General features: G+C 34.8%; 5 protein-coding genes across 8 annotated transcripts; 2 read left to right on the top strand and 3 right to left on the bottom strand.

The window, feature by feature from the left end:
- Window positions 1–25: 25 nt before the first annotated feature.
- Window positions 26–6,151, bottom strand: LOC118269632 (cleavage stimulation factor subunit 2). 4 transcript variants are annotated; one of them, XM_050706906.1, is made up of 12 exons: window positions 5,962–6,151; window positions 5,611–5,879; window positions 5,169–5,294; window positions 4,377–4,484; window positions 4,150–4,243; window positions 3,761–3,829; window positions 3,197–3,338; window positions 2,604–2,642; window positions 2,167–2,273; window positions 1,011–1,031; window positions 558–640; window positions 26–476 (listed from the first exon to the last, which is right to left on the bottom strand). In XM_050706906.1, the coding sequence occupies exons 1-12, from the start codon at window positions 6,023–6,025 to the stop codon at window positions 354–356; spliced, it is 1,245 nt and encodes a 414-aa protein (XP_050562863.1). In that variant the 5' UTR covers window positions 6,026–6,151; the 3' UTR covers window positions 26–353. The 4 variants fall into 4 exon arrangements, with proteins under 4 accessions (XP_050562863.1, XP_050562865.1, XP_035440721.1 ...); XM_050706908.1 differs by lacking the exon at window positions 2,604–2,642 and having other exon boundaries at window positions 5,962–6,150; XM_035584828.2 differs by lacking the exon at window positions 1,011–1,031 and having other exon boundaries at window positions 5,962–6,150.
- Window positions 6,152–6,407: 256 nt separating this feature from the next.
- LOC118269631 (leucine-rich repeat protein soc-2 homolog) lies at window positions 6,408–10,140 on the top strand. The gene has a single exon (XM_035584827.2). The coding sequence runs from the start codon at window positions 6,761–6,763 to the stop codon at window positions 8,462–8,464; it is 1,704 nt and encodes a 567-aa protein (XP_035440720.1). The 5' UTR covers window positions 6,408–6,760; the 3' UTR covers window positions 8,465–10,140.
- Window positions 10,141–11,651: 1,511 nt separating this feature from the next.
- LOC118269867 (ras-related C3 botulinum toxin substrate 1) lies at window positions 11,652–14,768 on the bottom strand. The gene is made up of 6 exons (XM_035585204.2): window positions 14,587–14,768; window positions 14,380–14,495; window positions 14,115–14,264; window positions 13,654–13,736; window positions 13,303–13,463; window positions 11,652–13,001 (listed from the first exon to the last, which is right to left on the bottom strand). Exons 2-6 carry the CDS (start codon window positions 14,493–14,495, stop codon window positions 12,924–12,926), a joined length of 588 nt encoding a protein of 195 aa, XP_035441097.1. The 5' UTR covers window positions 14,587–14,768; the 3' UTR covers window positions 11,652–12,923.
- Window positions 14,769–15,185: 417 nt separating this feature from the next.
- LOC118269726 (testin) lies at window positions 15,186–21,939 on the top strand. The gene is made up of 6 exons (XM_035584988.2): window positions 15,186–15,369; window positions 15,464–15,593; window positions 16,812–16,964; window positions 18,470–18,549; window positions 19,145–19,303; window positions 19,652–21,939. The coding sequence occupies exons 1-6, from the start codon at window positions 15,346–15,348 to the stop codon at window positions 21,251–21,253; spliced, it is 2,148 nt and encodes a 715-aa protein (XP_035440881.2). The 5' UTR covers window positions 15,186–15,345; the 3' UTR covers window positions 21,254–21,939.
- A 434-nt stretch (window positions 21,940–22,373) lies between these two features.
- On the bottom strand, window positions 22,374–23,075 carry LOC118269673 (prefoldin subunit 6). Its single transcript, XM_035584897.2, has one exon. It carries the CDS (start codon window positions 22,834–22,836, stop codon window positions 22,468–22,470), a length of 369 nt encoding a protein of 122 aa, XP_035440790.1. The 5' UTR covers window positions 22,837–23,075; the 3' UTR covers window positions 22,374–22,467.
- Between the last annotated feature and the right edge of the window lies 1 nt (window position 23,076).

Raw genomic sequence — 23,076 nt, forward strand, 5'->3', positions numbered from 1 at the left:
AGTAATATACGAAAAGAAACTCGAGTTTTATTTTATACATTCATTTTATTTTTTCACTTCATCATTACAAAATATCAGTTGTGTGGGTGAAGTAGTCCTTTTTTTTTGAGAATACAAATTACAAGTCGCATATACTTACGGCATTTTTTGAGAAGTTCAACCATGTCGGAAAAGACTATAATAATAGACCTAGGGCCTGTTTCAAAACTACTGATTAAACTTTTGTTAATGAACATATTCTATGAAAAATACATCAGATTATCTGTCAGTCTAAAGAGGAACTTAACTAGAAATTGTGAAACAAGGTGTTGTTTTCTTATTTATGTTATTTTCTTAACAAGTATGAGGTTTTGTTAACGCTGCTGTGTACTCTTAGCGATTTGTTCCTTCAACATGAGAATACTGGCGCGCTGCTCAGGCGGCAGGAGTGCGATTTGCTCGTCGGAAAGCTGCAACACTTGCATGATGAGAGCAGCCTGCGAAATATAAACGGGTATTAAATAAGATAGAACTATCTATCAACAAAATATCAATGAAGAATGGATGTAGGTACAGACCTTTTCTTGATCAGAAGCACCAGAAGGTATTCCCTGTATAGTTCTAGCCTGCGCAGCGCTCGGCATTCCCGGAGGCATTTGTTCTGTGAACAAACAACATTTTTAACATCTTAAAGAAATTATAAAGTTTACAAATGCCTTACCTATAATATGTACGGATAAGAAATTAACACTACCTCAACTACAAATTGATAATACCTAATCAAAGTAGTACATTGACAACATACTTTATCTATAGTGTTCGTCATCAAAACTAAAAGCAAAAAGTAAACATAACATAACACAATCAATTTTTTGAGTATTTATTTTGGTAAGTATCAAAATTATTTTGAGACGGTAAACGACCGGAGTCTATCCGGTTTTGTCATCAGTACCTACTAACGAAAATGACGCATTTAATCTTTAATTGAACTCTGTTAGATAAATGATAAAAATGTTTTACTTAAAGCTCACCTATGGACTCCACATTTGACCCTTGCAGTTTAAAAGAAAAACAAATTGATATAAGTTGGACAGTACCGGCTCGTTAACAATACATTTTAGATTATGTAATAAAACCAAATGTTTTATTGTCTCGTAGATAATAAAGTAATGAGGAACGTAGTCCTGTGGTTGCGTTTAGAGATAAATGTAGCGGATTTTCACTGGACGTTTACACCATGAAAATTAACATGATCTGATGACTATTGATGAAGCGAAAGAGGTATGTAAGATTCGTAGTAATTGGCGTTCCATTGTCTCTGCCTACCCCAATGGGAGACAGACGTGAGGTTATGTATGTATGCTACTGAGCAAATATGATCGTCACAGATATATCATATTATAGTCTGAAAAATAACACAGGCAACTTCATTATCCCAGTAACGTGAATGAAGGTGCAGGTGGAAGATGTTTTTAAGTATTCAGTGATTTGCAGAAGAAGAAAATATTTATCTAGGAATCTAACTTAGTACTTTTATCACAAATACATCTGATTGACAGGCTGGCAGAGTTACCTGAACTGGCATGTAATTAAAATGGTTTACATTTTATTAGGTGTTGCCAAATCAATTAAAAGTATAATTAACGGAGTAATTAATGTCTCTTATTTTTATTTGTGGACGAAATTTATCAATCTGTCATCAATGTCAGCATTTTAGGAGTAGACTGATTGAGAACATTAAAAAAAGATAAAGATTTAGTCGACCATAAATCACTGTTACAATCCTTTTAATGCATACATTTTAATTGTTTAAGCTGAATCTCCTGGCTTTGCGTCAGTGCATTTTTGGGATCTATTTTTTATAGAAAATGTTATAACACGTTTTCTTACAGTTCGAAAAGCGACAAAAAGCAAATATGTAGCAATAATATTTACTGTATAAAATCTACTTTGGTAAGTAACTAGTCTAATCTAGAGCTAAATAACACTTATAAGTTACTAAAGTGAATGTTTATGAAGACGTACGAAAGTACATTTCTCTTTTACGAAAACTTATTGGACGCATTTAAATGAAGTTTTCTAGAAATAGGTAACAGTATAGTATGAACCATATAGGCTCCTTTTACCTGACTGTAGAAAGGGTAATTTAACTTTTTTCTTCTTACAAATTAAACAAGATATACATACGTTGTTGAATCTTCTGTTGCGTGCGAGGGTCGTTGGATCGTACGCGCGGGTCCGAGTTGAAGGATTGGGTCTGCATGCTCGCTAACCGCGGGTCTCGAGGGAAGCCACTGTTACGAACATAACATGTATTAAAATCTGTCCAAGAATCATACAAAAATAACTTAAACTGAAATAATAAAATTCAATTATTGAAGTATTGCTCTGTGCCCAAAATTAATAATGCAGTAAAATCATCACCAAGATTTTATTGGCTATATAATGTAATTTTGATCCATTCCCGCCGAGAAATATATAACAATAAAACTAAAGTAAATTCGCAAGCGCAAGCGTAACAACGCAAGAACATTATAGCTTCAAATAATACACAATGAAGTAAGCTAGAGCTAGGTACAAAAATTATAACAAGATTATAAGACACACCACAAACTATCACTTACATTGGCTCTGGTGGTTTTTCCACTGGTAGGGGAGCATTACTTGAGAGAAAAATCAACAATTACATACTAAAAGTCAAAGAGTTCTTTAAAACTACAATAGTACCTAGACAAGACAGAATTTAGGTAAACTGGTCAAATGAAATACTTATATTATAACTTTCATGAGACATACTAAATGTATTATTATGTTTACGAGTAGCAGCGCGACAGTCGCCGCGGAATGCTGCTTATGAATATAAGCCTCTAACATTGCTTGAAACTAAACGAGTTCCTTGTCAAATAATTACATGAATAAAAACATAATCATTAAATGCTAAATGCAATATGGTTACTTTTATCATTAGTAAGAACTCTGAGGATTAAGTTATTTTATAAAAAGTTAGGATTGTGAACCGATATTTAGATTAGTAGATAAAGCAATAGTACTATGTATAGTCTTTTTTTTTTTATTGTCTGTACCGAAATACATATATTACTCTTAATCTTGATACTAATGGAGGATTTTTTTCCACTCAGATGAAGCCGCAAATGCAGACAGAAAGAAAGTATATTTAAGTATCCAATATAAAATATATGACAGTATGTATACATACGTATCCTGTCCATGATGTTGAGGTGGGGGCACGGGATGTGGAGCAGGCACTGGGGGCAGGCTGCGCATATCCTGGTCCAGTAGCGGAGGCGGCACACTAGGTCCACGACCGCGAAGGTCCACGTCACCCATCGCTGGACGAGCTGTAACAAATCAACAACATTATGAAGGCGGTATGTTTATGGCATCTGTCATCACCTAATGGTAAGCAAATGGCGCCACCCACGGACGCCATACCACCACAGTACAAGTTGCAGGTCTTTTAGTGGTTAGAGATTTGTAGATTGGAGATGAAAGAGGAAAGATCCTCCTCATTTCTTGTGGCGAAAAGTATCAAATACATACTAAAAGCTGCATAAAGTAAATAAAAAGTGGCGTGTGCTTTATCAACATCATCGTCATATCAGTCGCATCACAAGGCTTGCACTGCGAAAACATAGGTCACTCGCAAGACTTCCAGATCTGATATGTGACCAATATCTCAGACATGTGACCAATATACAGCAGTTAGCGACATTAATAAGATCGCGTTGTTCAGTAATAAGTTAATTGAAATAACACTCACGCGCATATTGAGCTGGTGGAGGCACAGGCGCCGCAAGCATCGGCGGCATTTGCGGTGGTTGTTGTTGGCCTAAGAAAAAAGAAATTATATAATAGGTTGTCTATCTCAAAGGCTTAAGTTACAAAGAGCAGATTTTGACATTGATAATAGTTAGCTTATTTGTAGAAAATAATATTCTTTATGATGATTTACAGTATTATTGTATAAAATAATGTATAAGTTTTTAAACTGACATGGTTACTAACACTGGAATTGGAACTTGAAACTGGATATTTACCATATTTTTCATTTTAGTGAGTTTCTGATATTTTGGCACTGTTGTAAGCGCCATGATCACGGATAAACTATTTATCCCGTTTTAAGTTCCAATTCTAAAATAATGTACTTACTCTGTGGCGGGTTGCTTTGCATGTAGTGGTTTGAAGGTGGTTTGTCTCCTGGCTGTAGTGGTGGCGGCACTGGGTTGCTTGGGTGTAGCATGCTCTGCAAAAATAATTGATAATTTTATAATTCTTCAATTTATTACTTACAATAATTTTACTCCTTTTGCTTTAGAAAAGGGATAATTTAGTGCTTCTGAAAAAATAAATATTTAACTATTAAAATTTCTACTTACAACTGCAGTAGCTGGATCCACAATCCTCATGATAACTTGAGCTTGCAGTAAAGCATAGGCCAGCTGTGGATTTTGTAACATCATGTTTCTTGCTTCATTGGGATTATTCTGTAATCAAATCAAAATCAAATCACTTTTATTTGTTAAAACAGGTATAAAGATAAGCCTGAAGGCGTACAAATATGTCTAGATATCTACTAAAAAGTATATTTGAGAATTACACTCATTTTTAGTGGTTACAATCATAATAAAATATTATTTTTATAAAATCAATTAATACAGTCATAACTAGTTAAATGTTTTCTGTTTTTATTAGAATGACAAATATTATGTGGTCTATAAATAATTAATGTGGTCTTGTTGCACGGCTTTTATTTAGAAAGCTGAGCATTTTATAGTTTTGTATGTTGATTTGAAAATGAACAAACAAAACCTTTATTTTAACATCATTGATTGTTATATTTAAGGTACATTAGCTGAGGATTTTAAAATCATCATCATCATCATCAGCCAAGAGACGTCCACTGCTGAACAAAGGCCTTTAAAATAACACCTTTTAATTTTGAAAGAGATAAGTATAGGTAGGTATAGGCACAGCACATATTGAGAGTAATATCCACATTCCAGTCTTCGTGTCAGATGATAATCAGTCAGTAAGTGTATGTGAGATGATTGTAAGATTATACAAACTTGACAGATACATAAAGTGTTAAAGTAGTATTATAGGTAATATATATATTAGGTAGTATATATTATATTAGGTACAATATATTATATGCTTATAAATTTTACCTGAATACAAAGCTTCATTTGCTTCATAAGTTCAAACATTTGTTCAGGAGGGAGTGTGGCCACAGCTTTACTGATAGCTTCTGGAGCCTTTTCAGGGTCACAGGGTTCTCCATAGGGATTCTCAACCTGAAATAGTTTAACAAAATTCATATTAAGATGATTATATTCACTGTTGTTGCAATAACCTAATGACAAATGATATTATTTTAGCAAAGTGGTTACAAGAGAATGCTTTTACACATCAATCTTTAAAATAAATAGATGAGGCTGGCATTTACTATCAGAGTACTCTGAGAAGAAATGCTGAAACATACTCAGGGGTCATGATCTCTTTTAAAGTCCAGACAATCAAATAACGTGAGGGAATCGTTACCTGAGATTCAGTGAAGATTTATAATTTTCTTATACTGAAAATGTATTTCTAAAAAATAAATGTACTTACTTGAGGCCCCTGCATCAATGCTTGCATTTCCATCCTGGACTTTTCAGTACAAGCATTGTCAACACGAAGAGATCGCCCACCAATTTCATACCCGTTAAGATTTCGCATAGCACTGAGTGCAGTTTCCTGGTCCTTATATTCACAAAAACCGTATCCTTTTGGTTTACCGGTTTCTCTATCAAATACCAACTTGAATGAAAGCACAGGACCGACTTCACTAAATATATCTTTCAGCTTCTCTTCTGTAGCTTCGTAAGGTATATTACCCACTGAAATATTACACATTTGATTCATTAATTTATTATTTACTTAAACAATGTTAATCGTCTAGAATTCATTTTTACAACGTACCGAAAACAGATCGCATGGATTTATCCATGATGCTTTGTTCTTCCTTTTCCTTACTTTTATCCATGGTGGATGAGTTTACTTTATAGGATTAATTACACAGAAATAAATACAGATAGAGAGAAATAGGGAATATTATAACCTATTCTTCCAAATTAACTGTTGACAACAAGTCAAAATAGTTTATGACAGCTACGACAGCAACATCAAACCAAAAACTATGACTAAGCATAGACAAAAAAGAATCAAACAAAGAGAGGTACAATCAATTACTCGATTGTTTTTTGGAGATAACAATTTTTTATGCGAGATGTAATTGATAAATAGTACAATAATGTCTAAAGATGCAATTATCTTAATTTTATAACATATTGAATAGCCAAAATTTTATTAATCGATGTAATTGTTCCTAATAAATTAAATCGAGTAATCATGTCACTTGTCATTCCTGCTTGAAAAGAAATCTGTTGGACTGAATCGAATTCCATTCCATTCCATTTTCGTTCGCTTGACTTGAGTCTGTTTTTGTGAAAATCATTAAAATTGTGCACTTTGCGTTATTTTGTGGAAATATTTAGCTTTTGATCAAGTTTACAGTGTGTTATTTGCGACAAGTGCTATTTATATTCCTGTGTTATCGTGGACGAGTGCAGGAAGTCGTTCATCTGACTGACTGAAATAGGGTATTGATTTGTGTCTTATTACGATGAGATGACAAAACCATGTCAAGTGTATTTTAGTAAATAATACTGAGAAGCTCAGATTTTCACAAAGCTATTGTCTGTTCTTGCAATAGAACGGAATGAATCTCGATAATTCGTCGAGAGAAAATTCCGAAGCATTGGATTCTGTTGGTACCGTAAGCCCGAGGGATAAATATCAAAGCATGAGAGAAAAAAAGTTATCCACAGCGTCGCTGACAAACGCTGAAGGAGCACGTCCTAAAGTCGTGACAGTCAAGCATCCCGAGTCTAACAAACCAAAACCCACTGCCAAGAAGAATAAACCCATACAGGCTGACCTAGATATAATCAAAGAATTCCAAAGATGTCGTGATGAAGGACTCAAACGGTTGGATTTGAGCAAATCATCCATAACATGCCTCCCTCCGAATGTTCGCGATCTAACCCACTTAGTGGAGTTTTATTTGTATGGAAATAAGCTGGCATTACTTCCTGCAGAGTTTGGGTGCTTGGTGAACTTGCAAACATTAGCATTGAATGAAAATTCTTTAACTAGTTTACCTCAATCCCTTGCCAACTTGAAGAGTTTAAAAGTATTAGACTTGCGACACAACAAGCTCAATGACATCCCAGAAGTGGTGTACAAACTGACATCATTGACTACATTATTTTTAAGATTCAATAGAATCAGAGTTGTGGGCAATGGAATAGCTAACCTGACCAATTTGACAATGTTAAGTTTAAGGGAGAATAAAATTAAAGAACTTTCCTCTGGCATTGGCAAACTGGTGAACTTAGTAACATTTGATGTTTCACACAATCATTTAGAGCATTTGCCACAAGAAATTGGTAATTGTGTTAATTTATCAACACTAGACCTTCAACACAATGAGCTCTTAGATATACCAGAGACTATTGGCAACCTTCAGTCAATAACTCGTCTTGGCCTGAGATACAATAGACTGACTGCTATTCCAGCTACACTGAGTAACTGCAAGCACATGGACGAATTCAATGTTGAAGGTAACTCTATATCCCAACTGCCTGATGGTCTTTTAGCCAGTTTAAATGAACTGACTAGCATCACACTCTCTCGCAACTCATTTGGGAGCTACCCATCAGGAGGACCAGCTCAGTTTACTAATGTTGTCTCTATTAACCTGGAACACAACCAAATTGATAAGATTCCTTATGGAATATTTTCAAGAGCTAAAAATGTAACAAAGTTGAATATGAAAGAAAACTTACTTACATCCCTTCCTTTGGACATTGGAACATGGGTAAATATGGTGGAACTCAATCTGGGTACTAATCAGTTGGCCAAATTACCTGATGATATTCAATGCTTGCAAAATTTGGAAGTGTTAATTTTATCTAACAATTGCTTGAAACGGATACCACCCAGTATTGGAAGCCTAAGGAAACTAAGGGTTCTTGACCTTGAAGAAAATAAGTTAGAGGTTTTGCCAAATGAAATTGGATTCTTACATGACTTACAGAAACTGATAGTGCAATCTAATCAGCTGACATCTCTGCCTCGTTCTATTGGTCATTTGACTAATCTAACATACCTCAGTGTTGGTGAAAACAACCTACAATATTTACCTGAGGAAATTGGAACATTGGAGAATTTAGAATCCTTGTATCTGAATGATAACCCCAACTTATGCAATCTTCCATTTGAGTTGGCCCTATGTGTCAGCTTACAAATTATGAGCATTGAAAATTGCCCATTGACAGCAATTCCACCAGAGGTAGTATCTTCAGGACCATCACTGGTAATCCAATACTTAAAGTCTCAAGGTCCATATAGAGCTATGTGATATCAGGAAGATGATTTTTTACCAGCCGGTGAAGGCTAGTAAATTTTGTAGATGCTTGATATGGCAAGCTTTCCAGAAAATGTATACTCAAAATTTTATGTTGTGAAATAAAACAAAAATATACCCAATGTATGTTACAAGTAAAATTTAAATATAAGGCATTTTCTTATTGTGGGTTACAATATTTTATGATGATTCTGTCTTTAAATTTATTTTTAAATATCTTTTGTGTCCAGTTTGATAGATATATAAATCCCGATATTTAATGTTTTTATTATATAGATGTTTAAGATTTAAGCAATTGTTTTATTGGTATCACAAAAATTATAAAAACACAAAAACAAACTGATTAGTGTTAGTAGGTAAAAGTATATTGTAAAATGCTGTATATAAAATGCACAATAATAATATCCATGTTTTCCAGTCCATCAAAGGATTTTTTAAATAAATAGTGTATAATGTTCTTTCAATATCAAATGTCAAAAAAGCTTCTAATTTCTATTGTTATATTGTATTATGATGATCCAGATATGGAAGCATTGTGCAATCTATTGAGCTTAGTGTTATAAGATACCAGTTAAATGTATGTAACTAATAGGTAAAAATGGTTGAAAGGCACTTTCAAAGAAATTGTTTGTATCATGATGAAATCAAGTAGCTAGCAGATACCTATTTATTCAATCATATTTACAGAAAAATGTATTGTTTCTATTCAATTGAATTAATGTTGGTTATCAGTATTTTATGTGTAATCTAGGTTTGATGATTTATAGACAAGTTAAATGTGTTCTTTACTATTTTTGGATAGAGATTGAAATCATGGAAGATCTCATAATAGCATTACTACCTATTGAAACACTGTTGTTAATTTTAAGGAAGTTATTAATATGTCATGACTAATTTTACAATATTGATTTCCTTATGGGTCTAATGGTTGCTACCTGCAATTGTTGAGCATCAGAAGTAGGAGCTAGTGTGAGTTTTGCAAAGGTTTACTGGGACAATTTTATAAGACTCTGAAATAGATTGCAATTGCAAGAGATTAATAAGAATAAAAGACTCGCCATTATATACTTGAAAATAGTAAAACTATTTTACCATATTGTAAGTCTCAGCCTAGCTCTTCAGGTAAAAATAGACCTAATGTCATATTACTATAGGTTTCCTATCAGTTGCATTTAATATTTTTTGTATTAATAAGTGTATGTAATTTAGTATCTAGATACTATTTGTATTCTTTCAGGCTTTACTCATATAGAGAATTTGTTTAATTAAGTATGTAATATTTTTCGATGTTCTAATGTGCGTACATAGTTCTGTTCATAACAATATGCGGATTTTTCCTGTGTGACATCTTTACAATTTTTATAATCCTAGTTCTAAATGAGAATTGATGTTAATATTTTATACGATAAAACATAGTTATCTAGTCACAGTTAAATTGATTTCTTTAACACAATTTCATGTATTTGATGTAATCCATGACATACTTTACAGTACACTAATCCTATACCAATGTAATTCTTGAAGAGATTGCTGTTTTTGCAACTTGTGCTAAGCGCTCTGGTAAAACCTATCCTAATTTTTAATGTTGATCCGTGTGTAGGTATTCGTTTATAATCAATGTTTCAGTGACATGTAAACGTGTTATATGAAATAAATAAATTATATAGTAATCGGAATATTTTTTGATAATCCCTGAACATGACTTACAATATAATATGATGCTATCAATGTAATTATTATGTATGATAGTAGATACTGATAGTGCCGAACAAGATACTTAAGTTATATAAATTACGTAATTTAGTCATATGATCAAAAACAAGACTGCTAAATAATTTCTTCGTGTGGAAAACTAACCCGCAATAGCCATACAGAGATCAAGTCCCCTCTTTGAGGAGTGGCTTAAGCTAAGTGCTACCACAGAATAATATGGCGCTACACCGTCCTCACCTACCACCTAACAGGTTCTTACCGTTCGCGGTCGTGGTAGTTTCGGAAGGTACCTGTGACTGAAACGGTGGGAAGAAACACCCGAGTGTTATCACTGCGCATGGCGGTGAGGAAACAAACCTCCTCACGCCCCAGCCGTTGCGAGAGACTCCGGATGTCGGGGATCGGCACGCGATCCCCGGCCACTGTAAGCGCGGGTCTGCGGATGGCGAGCAGGGGTAGTTCATCGCCCGACCATAACCAGACTCGTGCGTATGACGAGCCAATAGTCCACCACAGATGAGGCCCAGTAGGGCTGATGCCGACCCGTAGTTGCAGACTACTTAGCCTATAATTAAATACCCTATTATTCAGTATTGCGACCCCTACTACAGACAGACAAAAAATAAATTAATCACATTTTGAGTTTGGTGTCTACCCAGTAACACCCCTACTGTACCTACCCATATTTTTTTATTTAATTTTCAATGTATAGGATTACCACTTCTAGTTTTATTATATGTGGGTATAGAAGATGTATAGTACCTACCTTACCATTGTGACCTATAGCCTTGAATTGAATAATTGTTTTTGCTAAAGGCACCTATTTTCACACGAGTCTAATTTACCTATGGGAGTGTGCCGAGATACTGAGATCCACCAAGTGAACCTACTGTTTTGTCAGCTATTAGAATGGAGAATCTTAATGTTTAGACATATAGATATAACTATGAAGACCTCGATATAACGAATTCATTTCTGCATTTAGTTATGTCGTACCATCAAAACTGACCAAATTATATGCGTCTAAAGTTTTGATGACTTGAATTTCTCTTACAAAATTATTATTATGTAGGTATCTCATATTATGTATTTTTTTAAATATAGATTATGCAGTAGCTTATCACCTAAGAATATTTTAAAGCTATTTTAATATTTAAATGCGTCAGTAAATTCTTAATTTACGTAATACTAACATTCTCTATTCACGTAACAAGGTGCGAGTTTATATTAGGTATCATAAACTGAGAGCACTGCAGACTTCGCGCTACTGATGAGGTTTTGAAAACATAATAAACACTCAGATACCTACTCAATAATACCCACCACTGGTTCATAATCATCGTCAATTTGCGACGCGAACAAACCAAGTTGTGTTAGGTATGTAGGTAAGTATGGTAAAGGTTTTGTTTCATGTTGATCATTATATAGGTAAGTGTAATTGTATAGGATCTAAAATAAAAGCCCATGATAAAGTTCAATAATTTATGAAGTGCATAATACACAAGTTTCGTTTAGCTCTTACATAAATAGGTATATACACAAATCATTTTTGAAGCTTTACATGTAAATCAAAGCAGTCTACAAATAATATCAATAATAATTGAAGGTGCATTTATAAACATGCACGCCATTTTCCTTCCGTTCGAAATGTTGATTTTCGTCCTCATTTATGAGGACAATCGCAACATACCAGTAACACTACTTCCTTGTGTCAGAATGCATGAGACTGCAGGTTGTTGTGCTAGACTTTCGTTGCGAAATTAGTACTTTTTAAATGCATTATATTCCTTAAGTCTAAGATTTCCACATACAAAAATATTTCGCCCTAATAAATCACTATAAACACACTTTGTCTAATCACAAACATTATTCGAAAAAAATAATTAAATTAGTATTAATAGAAAATTGAAAAAGATCAGTAAAAAATGGCGATAAGACTAAATTTCACCATCACTGAAGCTTAAAACAGTCCTATCAGCTGCCAATACAGTACAAGTATTTGTCAGATATATATTACGTATGTCATACGTGGATATAAAATAGCAAAGTTATTGCCTTTAGAAATTGTTAGCATAAGAGAAATCAGCATAAATTAATATAACTTTATTCAACCAGAATAAAGCAAACCTACGAATTATTATAAGCATGAATATTAATATAATATATCTAAATAAAATACCGCTTAACAAATACGCCATTTACTGGATAATAAATGCTTAAACATCTGCAACTAATTCGAGTTTAAATTGAGTATGTTAAAAACTAGCATCTACGGTCAGTCATTATTCACAAGTTGCATAAGAATATATTTCAAAACTTCGAATATTGAGGTCCAGTTGCATATACAAAAATAACATTATAGTCATTTTACATAACAGTAACAATTTGTTTCTAACCATTGAAGATACTTTACAAAAACATACTAAATAATATACTGAGTCTTACATCTATTTATAAAATCTTTGGCATTTTCATATGCTTAAATATAAGCAGAAAATATAACTAAAATAGTTGTGTGATGATCCGAATACAGTTAACATATTATAAAGTATCACTATGTTGTATGAAGAATGTGTTTATGGCACTTATTGACATGCAATGACTGTAATTTTTGTTCAATATTTATTATATAAAATGGGGGCTACCTTGGAAGAACATGCTGGTATAGAAACACATTATTACTGTCGTCGAGAGATTTCTGCATGTATAATTGTCGATTCTGTCATGGAGTTTGTCTTATTTACATAATTAAACACTTCCTCTGATGTCTCTTCTGAGGTTCAGGTCTTAATACTGCACGTACGGCTTCATCAAACACCTGGTAACAATTACAACAATGTTATTTTCATCATCACCTATGTAGCCTGTATCTATCATCTATCTATCAAATTCAAGTGTCGGAGAGTCATGCTTCAGCACTAATGGACTGGCTGACTGGAGTCTTTCATGTGTCATGGCCTCACAGACCATTGGTTTATATCATAAAATACAATAAAATATAGAAAGTAGGTAACATCACCTAAAATATTGGCAAGGAAAAGTATCATCATTCCCCAAAAGTGGGGAAAGTTAAACAAAATAAACAAAGAAACAAAAAGTGAGATTTTCCTTCACCATACCTGTTTGAGTCCACGTTGAGTCAATGCAGAGCATTCCATATATTTTACAGCTCTAATTTTGTTCGCCAACTTTTGACCTTGTTCCCTCTTCAACGGAGACATTCCTTGTTCAGATAACAAACTGAGAGTTTCACGGTCATCCCTCAAGTCAATCTTTGTACCTGTAAAATAAACATTTAATAACTCAATTAAATGTTTATGCAAATAGTGTAGACAAGAGATAGGGATATTAATACACCTAGTTATAAGTATTTATACTCATTTAATTGGAATAGGAATAAGGAAGCATGTTACTGTTATATTGTTACTGTGACTAGTCATTTAAGTTATTAAAGTGTATCTTGTACTCACCAACCAATATAATAGGTGCATCAGGACAGTGGTGCTTAATCTCAGGATACCATTTTGAAGTTACATTTTCATAAGACGATGGGCTAAAAATAGAAAAAAGTAAATAGAGGCTCTGGGAAGTAAAAATAATATTGTGAAGTAGGTACTAAGTTGACTTTCACTACAGATTAGAATTTGATTAAATACATTTGTAAATACATATATAGATGTAGGAGAATAAGACCTGCATCTGTAGATTAAAGTGGGAGTAAAAACAATTTGTGTGAGAACTAGCTTTAACTAGTCTTGATCATACAAATAATGTTGGAGCACCACTGTTATAAAATTGTGATCTTTATTAACTCAATGTGAATGGTTAAGATGGCCTGATTAATGTTAATTTGTACTGTAATTAAGTGTTTGACAACATCTTACAACCATTGTTCCAAGATACATAAATCATATTGTTCTGAGTAACATACCTTGTCACACTGAAGCATATAAGGAAGACATCTGTTTGTGGATAACTTAAAGGTCTAAGTCTGTCATAATCCTCCTGGCCTGCAGTATCCCACAATCCTAGGGACACTGCTACACCATCCACAACCATTGGTGCAGAATAGTTGTCAAATCTGCAATTATAATGCTCATCATTAGCTTTTTATACAAAGTTTTAACATTCCAAACACTCGCTGCAACCACACAAAGTATATTTACAAAGTATCAAGGCACAAGTACAAAACTTACACTGTGGGCACATATTCCCCTGGAAAACTGTCTGTAGTGTATGATATTAACATACAAGTTTTACCAACAGTACCATCACCGACGACCACACATTTAATCGGCCTTCCTGATGACATCTATGGAAGAGAATATTATTGATAAATAAAGGCAAACCTATGACTCATTGTAAAACCGAAACGTATGTTGAAAACAATCAGTTAATATTACCGTATAAAAAGATTTTGTCACTTCCTTTCAATTATAAGTACTGTGTGAACAACAAAGATTTGAAGCACTGACAAACTATTTATAGAAGAAGCAAGTTTTTCAAAATTTTACATCGAATTAGAATAGGAAACGCATTGAAAGATGGATGGGGACATTACGGAAGGGATGCAGATTAAAAATGTAACTGAGTTGACGGATGATGTTACGTTCATTTATATGCATTTACTACAAGCCGAACCATTAAGGTTGTTCATTAGTCTTTATTTTGTCATACCTAATTAGTTATTAAAAGTGATAAGTAATTTCAGTTATCAAATTAATATTTTTCATCAATTAAGATTTAATTACCTTATATTCAAAACGATTTAAATTAACTTTTATAGAAAATGATAAAATCACAATGCAGTAGGTTACTATCAATTAATTTAAATGAATATTTTATGATTTGATTTGAATTTGTTCATAGTTATTAAAGCTACATAATATGTGTACATTATCAATCTAGCTATTTTTGTCCATGCCTTTCCGACCACCCATTCCCATACCCTAATCAATTTCTACGTAGTACGTATCGTATCATGTTATGATGTCATAACATGTTTTTTATCTATGCAGAAAAAAAAACGCTGGTGTACAGACGTTGCTACTTTTTGGTTTATTTATCTAATTTCCTTTAATTTTGGTTGCATAGTTTTATATGAGCAATCTTTAAAAGTAGTAGATACATGTAGAAGAAGCACATAAGTTAATAAACAGAAAATGTCTAAAACTCAAGACAAAAAGGTAATTTGAAAAGTTTTAATTTGTGTTTACGACAGTGAAATAACTTTTGTACTTTGTGATAAGTGATTGATAATGTGTAATATTACTTTTTTAGATGAGTGGGTCATGTGTGGAGACTCCAGAAGCACCTGCCTGGCTATCTAAGTTGGAAAGTCAAAGAGAAAAATTAAGTAAAGCTCGACTTGGACATGATAGCGGCGCCGGTGCACCCTGCAACTCATGCGGTAAATAAAAATAAGTTTATTTGATTGGACAAGATATTTTTATTCTCTTTATATGACACTACTATAAAATATATAACTTTTTCTTGAATTTCATTGTAATATTAAGTATATCAGCGGCATGTACGCAGAAATCCAAATACTTATAATCGGCATGACGTCATGAACAACAATGCAATCGTTATCATTATTCTTAGGTTTGTTCAAATGCTATATAAATCTGTTTTGCACTGTATACATGTAGAATTCCATTTGGAAATTTATTAATGAATCTTAAGTATTATTATTGTTTCTAAGAAATAATACAAATTCATAACAGAAATATTAAATCTATTTTATATTAATTTAATTATTTGACAACTTAACTGATTCATCCAGTACATGCTTTATCTCATTTTATAAATAACTAGTTATTTGTCATAAAATTATTGTAGATATTCTGGGAAATATTACTGTATTTATTGGTAATGAAGTAAAATAATTCCTTAGTGAATCACTTGCTTATAACTACTATAAATTTATAAGGAAATATAAAAGACACCTAAATTGTATCATATTAATTAAATTCCAGTTTGTATGTAAAATTCCCCTACTATTCCATACACTGCATATACATTACTGCCTAATAGTGTATAATTCTGTTCCTAATTGATTGGTTTAATATCTATTGAATTATTTAATTAGAAACCATTTCAAATAAGTTTAATAAGTTGAGTATAACATGTCCTTGGATGGTAACCCTAAATAAATTAGGATAAAGACAGGAAGCTGATATCATTCCTCTATGCATTATGTACACCCACATAGGAATCCCACATTTGAAAATCCCCGAATTTAAATTAGTTATATCAAACAAAAGTTGAAGCTTCCTGTTTCAATTTTTAATGGTAGATATTTTTATCATACTGTATTCTGATTTGTTAATTCTCTTTATTAGCTTTTTACTTCAAGTTTCAGTTAAGTAGTAGATTTCTTTCTAGTTAGTTTCAATCTTAATTTTAGGGATGAAAAGCCTTGTACCTGAAAAGTAAGCCTGTGGGTTGAAGGCTTTTAATTTGTAATTGTGTACATGTGTGTGTGGACTTGTATGTAACTAAATGCACCCACAATATAGGAGAAAATCCTTGTATGGAGCAACATTCTGCAAAAAAAAACAAATTTAATTAATGAAAATACTCAAATGATTATATTTATTTTAAAATATTTATTTAATTTATTCAGGACCATCATGCCCTGGTCTGGACCTTCACTTCTGGAGGAAGGTCTGCCGTTCCTGTCACTGCAGTAAAGATGTCCATGATGTTCAAGATGATGACCTGTCAGGCTGGGCACAGTTTGAGCTACTGGGTACTGCTAGACCTAAGAAGGCTTCAAGTGAGTATCTGTAGAATATATATTTTTTTTTTCATTTATTTTTTATGGTGAACCCATTGCTTTGCCACTCTCTTGACTGCACTATCTGGAGTCATGAGCAACCTATTTACTCTGACCTTGAAGGTACATAGGTTATTCTTTAGGATACATATACTCTGGAAAAGAATACCACACCTTAGCAATTCCAATAAGAATGTAATTCTAACAAAAACCTATTTTAAGGCTATTATGACTTACTTGACTTAAGGTCCTATGACCCCTAGATGGGGCAGAGGGCGTCCACAGAGGTCCTCCATCTCGATCGGTCTTGAGCTTCCCGCTTCACCTCGCTCCACGTCATGCCGATGCCCGCCGCTTCCGCCACTACAGTACGTCGCCAGGTTTGCCGAGGACGGCCACGCTTCCTTTTCCCCTGGGGATTCCACTCTAAGGCTTGCTTTGGAATGTGGTCGGGGCCTCTTCGGAGAGTATGGCCAATCCATCCCCACTTGCGGCGTTTTATTTGGCGATCGATGGGGCTTTCGTGGCATTTCTCCAACAGGTCAATGTTGGAGATGGTCTCGGGCCAGTAAATACCGAGAATGCGACGCAAACATCGGTTAACGAAGACCTGGATTTGGCAGGAGATGTCCTTTGTTACCTTCCACGTCTCGCACCCGTATAGCAGCACCGATTTGACGTTGGACCCAAAGATCTTGAGCTTGATCCTTCGGGTCAGTTTTCGGGACTGCCAGACCGGTCTCAACTGCGCGAAAGTAGCTCGAGCTTTGGCGATCCGTGAGGCGATGTCCTCCTCACTTCCTCCAGTTTCCGACACGACGCTCCCGAGGTATGTAAATTTGTGGACGCGCTCCACTGCCTCTGTGCCAATCAGCAACGGTGACTTATTCTTCACGCCAGATCTTATCTCTTTGGTCTTCCGGGTGTTAATTTTAAGCCCTGTTTTTGCTGCCTCCTGTCGCAAATCGTCCAACTTAGCTTGCATGTCGGCATGGGTGTGACTCAGCAGGCAAAGATCATCGGCATAGTCCAAGTCTTCCAGTGTGTTGGACAGTCCCCATTCTATCCCGCGGCGCCATTCACCTGTGATGCGAAGCATAATTCCGTCCAGGACGACCAGGAAAAGCAGCGGTGACAGAAGGCAGCCTTGGCGGACACCTGAGTGCACCGTTATGTCTTAAGGCTATTATAGAATGATAATATTGTTTATGAATTGTTTTCATTTTCTATTCTGATAGCAAGGATAGTCCACTTAACAGATTGTTGTATTCCTCAAGTGTCCCTTATCTTCAGGGTTTTTTTTCTTTACAGCACATTTCTAAGTCTTTGATTTAATACATAACAACTTGGTAACCTTTATAGTTTTTCTTTGGGTATCTGAAACCAGGGGAGGTGGAATCTCATACCTAACATAGGTGCACTTGGGTTGAAATGATAATGATGATATTTGAAACCAGCCATAAAATCTTCAATAATACATACTTTATGTTATTTTATGATTTCAGTGCCCCTGATAAAAATTCGAGGAGTAACTGACAAGCCTGTGAAACTAGATTGGGTGCCTCCAAATGCCTCAACTGAGTTGGTAAGCAACAGCAATTATAATAACTTAACTGATAATGTAATTATATATAACGATAATTATTTCTTATTAATTTATGCATAGTAATTGGTTCTATTAATCATAACCATATAATATTATGCTATGTGTACATTAATAGTTATCACTTGATAAGATTAAAATGTAGGTTTCCCAGTATTTTTGTTTGATACTGATTGCAGGAGGCTATTGACTGTTTAATCTACGAAATTAAAAGTCAATGTCAATAGCATGCTACTTTGTTACACTATTATATTATTATTAACGTAATATTTATGACAAATCCAGGGATAGGCACCATAATTTATTCTATGTCGTAACTTTAGAGTATTGTATAGTATTTTAATGAGTCTCAGTAGGAGAGTCAAGGATGAGGTCTAGAATTTGATCCTGAGTTTATATAGAATCTCGTATACCTACCTAATATTGACAGTAGGTTTACACTCTACTAAAAGGCTTCTAGAATAATAACATAACTGGTAATAAAATAAGTTTATAAATACACCCATGATGGCCTTTGCCTATCACTGTAATTTATTGTGTAATAAACGTTTATGTTAATTTGAACCTTATGTTCTAGGTATCAGAGTATATGTCATGTCTGGGCAACCTGGCCCCGGTGTCCGGTTCGGAGGCGGCTCGCAAGCGACGCGCTCAGCTCAGGACACAGCTACCGCCGCACGATGTCGCGCCTGCCGTACGACAACACGCATCCGACTTTGAGAAGTCAGAACACACTGTAAGTACCTACTTTTTTATAAACTTCAATTAAACTTAGGTTACTAGGGAGAAGATTGCGTCTTACAATGAATATCATGTTTGTAGTGACCTCAGAATCCGTTGTTACCCTAAATATTCAAATTTCTTTACGGTACAGATGTGTGCTCTGTATTTATAATATTCTAAATTTGTAAAGCGATTCATAATGTGCAATGGATGAATTGGATAGAGAACTGCGTCATTCAAATTAGGTCAGTTTGCCTCAGGCCGGTGATAACAGCAGATAGCGCGCCTTACACATCCTTTAAATAGAAAATTATGTGCATAACCTAAATTCCTACTAAGCATTACTTCATTTGTTTTCCAGGAATACATCACGCGCATTAAGGACCATGTCGTCGGTATGGGCAATGTCGTCAGGGTAGGCCCTCTACAAAACGGCGAAATATACTCTGTTGAAAATAGCAAAGTACATGGCGCGACTAAATCATACGCTCTTCCCCTCAAAATATCGAATGTATCCAGGGGAGTCAAATACAACATCGTTCCTAAGAATGCTTCTGATAAGAAGTTGGTCTTAGATTCACAAGGAAATGTCGTCAGCAGTGCCGCCAATCTCCCAGACTACAAATCCAGTCCAATACTAAGTCGCATCGTCAAAGACAAACTGCACATCATGCGCATCGAATCAGACAGAATCAAGAGCGCGGTAGAACACGGCCCTGTTTACGATAAACTATTCAAAAACTTAGAGGACTTGAACATGCCTGTAACTAATGACGTGTATCTACAACCAATCAAGCTATTCCGAGAGGAATACAACAGTAATCCTCAGTTCAAAGACGAAACAACGGAGTTCTCCAGTAAGGCCCTTGGAGCTCAAATTATGCCAGACTTGTGGTCTAACAGCAACAATAACATTATGGGTACAGCTAAACTCCTGGATAGCAGGATTCAGAAAGGTACCATTTTCGCTCCAAATGGAGAGATATGGAGCTGGAAACATGAGCCAGTCACTCCTGAACACAGTGGCACTCTCTGTTCCACAAAGATCAATCCTCAGTACTCGACCGTTACCAAGCCGATAAATCAGGTAGAACCACAACAGACTGCGCCGTTAAGAGAATATCTTAGAAGTCACTCTGAAGATGACCTGCCACCTCCACCATTGCCGAACTACAGCACATATCCAGGCGCTGTGCCACCAACTGCAGGAACAGATTGGAATAACCAGCCAGTTGATAATGTTCACCCTATTGGTGATAGTGCTGACTACTTACCGCTTCCGCAAAACTACGCCGAAGGTACGGATCAAGTCATCGATCAGCTCGCAGACTTGTCTCTCAGTCCTGCTGAAGTAGAATTTAACAGGAAGCTTTATAATGAGGGAGTGCCCTGCCAACGTTGTAACAAGTCGATGTTCGCTGGCGAAGTTGCGGTCAAAGCCGAGAGGGCAGGTCACGAAGCCATTTGGCATCCACAATGTTTCACATGCAGCAAATGTAACGAGCTGCTTGCTGACCTTGTGTACTTCTTCTACAAGGGTGAGATTTATTGCGCCAGAGATTTGGCCGATGTTTTGGAAATCCCGCGTTGTGCCGGATGTGACGAGCTGATATTCACACGTCCGTACACAGCGGCGGAAGGAAGGGCGTTCCATGTGCAACATTTCTGTTGCTATCACTGCGATGCCCCGCTCGGTGGTAAAAAGTACGTCCCCGATGATAAGACTGGGCTCCCGATATGTTTGCAATGTTACGATCAGTTTTACGCTGAACGTTGTCGCGCCTGCAGTGGAGTTATAGGGCCTGAGCAACAAGGTGTGTCCTGGGGCAACATGCACTGGCACGCCGACTGCTTCATGTGTTCTGGTCGGATGTGCGGCAAAAGCTTACTGAGCGGACGATTCGTCGTCAAACAGGAAATGCCATTTTGTAGTGTGGCATGTGTTCAGAGCAGAATTAAGTAAAAAGAAATTAATGATGTCAGGAAGACTGTTTTTGTGGTAGGAAGTAATAAATTAAATTATATTTTTATAAATGCCATTATAATGTAATATTTTTATATACTTAACATATTTTTGAATAAGTACACTACTAGTTAAGAGTTTGTAAGAGTAAGAAACAGTGTATGGTACTATGGCATTATTAGTCTCTCTACTCGAAATGGAGTAATGATAAATTTCCAAAAGACTTTACATAGTTGCAATATATTGTGACTTAGACATCGAAGTTCCTTCAATTTGGGACCAATTTAAAGTAGGAGATTATAGATATAGTTTTTTAAGCATTCCAAGCAGTTGCTTATTTTCAGTGTGTTGCTATTTTTATCTTAAGTTTTATTTATAATCAGTTATTTAAAATCTTTAGTTTACGATAACATATATTTTCATAATTTATTTTCATGTTACATCATTGAGTTTAAAAGTTTTTAGAGTATTTTTAGAAGTTAAAACCGAGTGTAAGTTAGTCCTATAAATGTGATAGAGGTAAATAAATATGTGCAGTCCATGGTCAATACAAAACTTATATTTTTAGAGTATAAATTTTATGAAGGTAAAAATATATTTATATTTAATATTATATTGGGTGCAACAGGAAGAAAGTGCCATAGGTATTATTTTTGGATGATATACATAATAAAGTCTTTACAACATTACGAGTTTCAATTCAATACCTGAATACACAACTGTACCCTTTGTTGGTTGGTTCATTTCATTCAAGCTGGCCAATCAAGCCTAGTACCCTAGTAGTATGAGTGTGCTGGAATGCAAACCTATGTGAGACAATGTATTTTCTATTGTCTTATATACTAGCATACAAGTGGTTAATGTAATTTATACATTTTGACTAAGGAATTGAAATGATTTCCTATTCCTCCAATCCTATGATATCTTTTCATTGTAGTGAAATCTGTCAACATCTTGGGCGTTGCTGTTAGCTCTAAATGCAGTGATGGCCATAATGGCTAATAAGACAGCTAATAAAAAATTGTGGCACTATAAGTATTGAACATAATACTTATTGCACCACTGCTATTCCCCCTATACATTACAGGTTTATAGTATGCAATAATTAAAACAACCAATATGTTGTTAAAAGTATAATTAATTAAATACACATAATGCAAAAGTAAATATTAATTGCAAACTCAAGCGTTATCCGGGTGTTAGAAGAATTTTCCTCAAGCCTTAGCCTTTATTTTATTAAGATTGTTCTTAAGCTTTGTTAAGTTTTCTTGTAAGGCTTCTTGCTTGTTTTCTAACGCGGAAATATGGTCATCTGCTCTTTTAATCTCTTTACTGATGTACTCCATTCGTTTCGTTACATTTTGAGTAGCCTCTTCTAAATCTTGCTTTACTAAAACTGGTCCAATCAATTTATATACCTCAGCATCTTTCTTTAACAGCAGTAATTCCTCTTTTACAGCTTTGTTTTCATTCAACTGACTATCTAATTGTTGCTTCTGGGCGACCGCCTTACGGAACTCTTTCTGTATACTACCCAAAACTTCCAATTCTTTCTGCATCTTTTTTTGGATTTCTTCAGCCATTGTGACGGAAATTTTACTTTAGTAAGCAGTAAAGAGACAAAATATTCTTTATTAATATTAGAATACTGTTTTTTTCAAATCACGATTGCTTCACAGAATCTATTTCAGTGGAGAGGAATTTGAGGTTATGTTTTTGACAGTGACAGACACAGATTATATAGAACTTGATTTTAACTTTGCGTTTAATTATTTAAAATGGATCAGTTGTGTAGATGTGTAGACAGAAACGTAATAGTAAAG

Source organism: Spodoptera frugiperda, chromosome 30 (assembly GCF_023101765.2).
Source record: "Spodoptera frugiperda isolate SF20-4 chromosome 30, AGI-APGP_CSIRO_Sfru_2.0, whole genome shotgun sequence".
NCBI lineage: Eukaryota > Metazoa > Arthropoda > Insecta > Lepidoptera > Noctuidae > Spodoptera > Spodoptera frugiperda.

Coding starts and splice junctions, on each gene's coding strand:
- LOC118269632 (XM_050706906.1), bottom strand. CDS start 6,025: ATGGATAAAAGTAAGGAAAAGGAAGAACAAAGCATCATGGATAAATCC. Junction 5,880..5,961: donor ATCCATGCGATCTGTTTTCG/GTACGTTGTAAA, acceptor GTAATATTTCAG/TGGGTAATATACCTTACGAA. Junction 477..557: donor GTGCTTCTGATCAAGAAAAG/GTCTGTACCTAC, acceptor TATATTTCGCAG/GCTGCTCTCATCATGCAAGT.
- LOC118269631 (XM_035584827.2), top strand. CDS start 6,761: ATGAATCTCGATAATTCGTCGAGAGAAAATTCCGAAGCATTGGATTCT.
- LOC118269867 (XM_035585204.2), bottom strand. CDS start 14,495: ATGTCATCAGGAAGGCCGATTAAATGTGTGGTCGTCGGTGATGGTACT. Junction 13,737..14,114: donor ATATGCTTCAGTGTGACAAG/GTATGTTACTCA, acceptor TTCTATTTTTAG/CCCATCGTCTTATGAAAATG. Junction 13,464..13,653: donor TGCACCTATTATATTGGTTG/GTGAGTACAAGA, acceptor TTTATTTTACAG/GTACAAAGATTGACTTGAGG.
- LOC118269726 (XM_035584988.2), top strand. CDS start 15,346: ATGTCTAAAACTCAAGACAAAAAG. Junction 15,594..16,811: donor TGCACCCTGCAACTCATGCG/GTAAATAAAAAT, acceptor TAATTTATTCAG/GACCATCATGCCCTGGTCTG. Junction 16,965..18,469: donor TAGACCTAAGAAGGCTTCAA/GTGAGTATCTGT, acceptor TTATGATTTCAG/TGCCCCTGATAAAAATTCGA.
- LOC118269673 (XM_035584897.2), bottom strand. CDS start 22,836: ATGGCTGAAGAAATCCAAAAAAAGATGCAGAAAGAATTGGAAGTTTTG.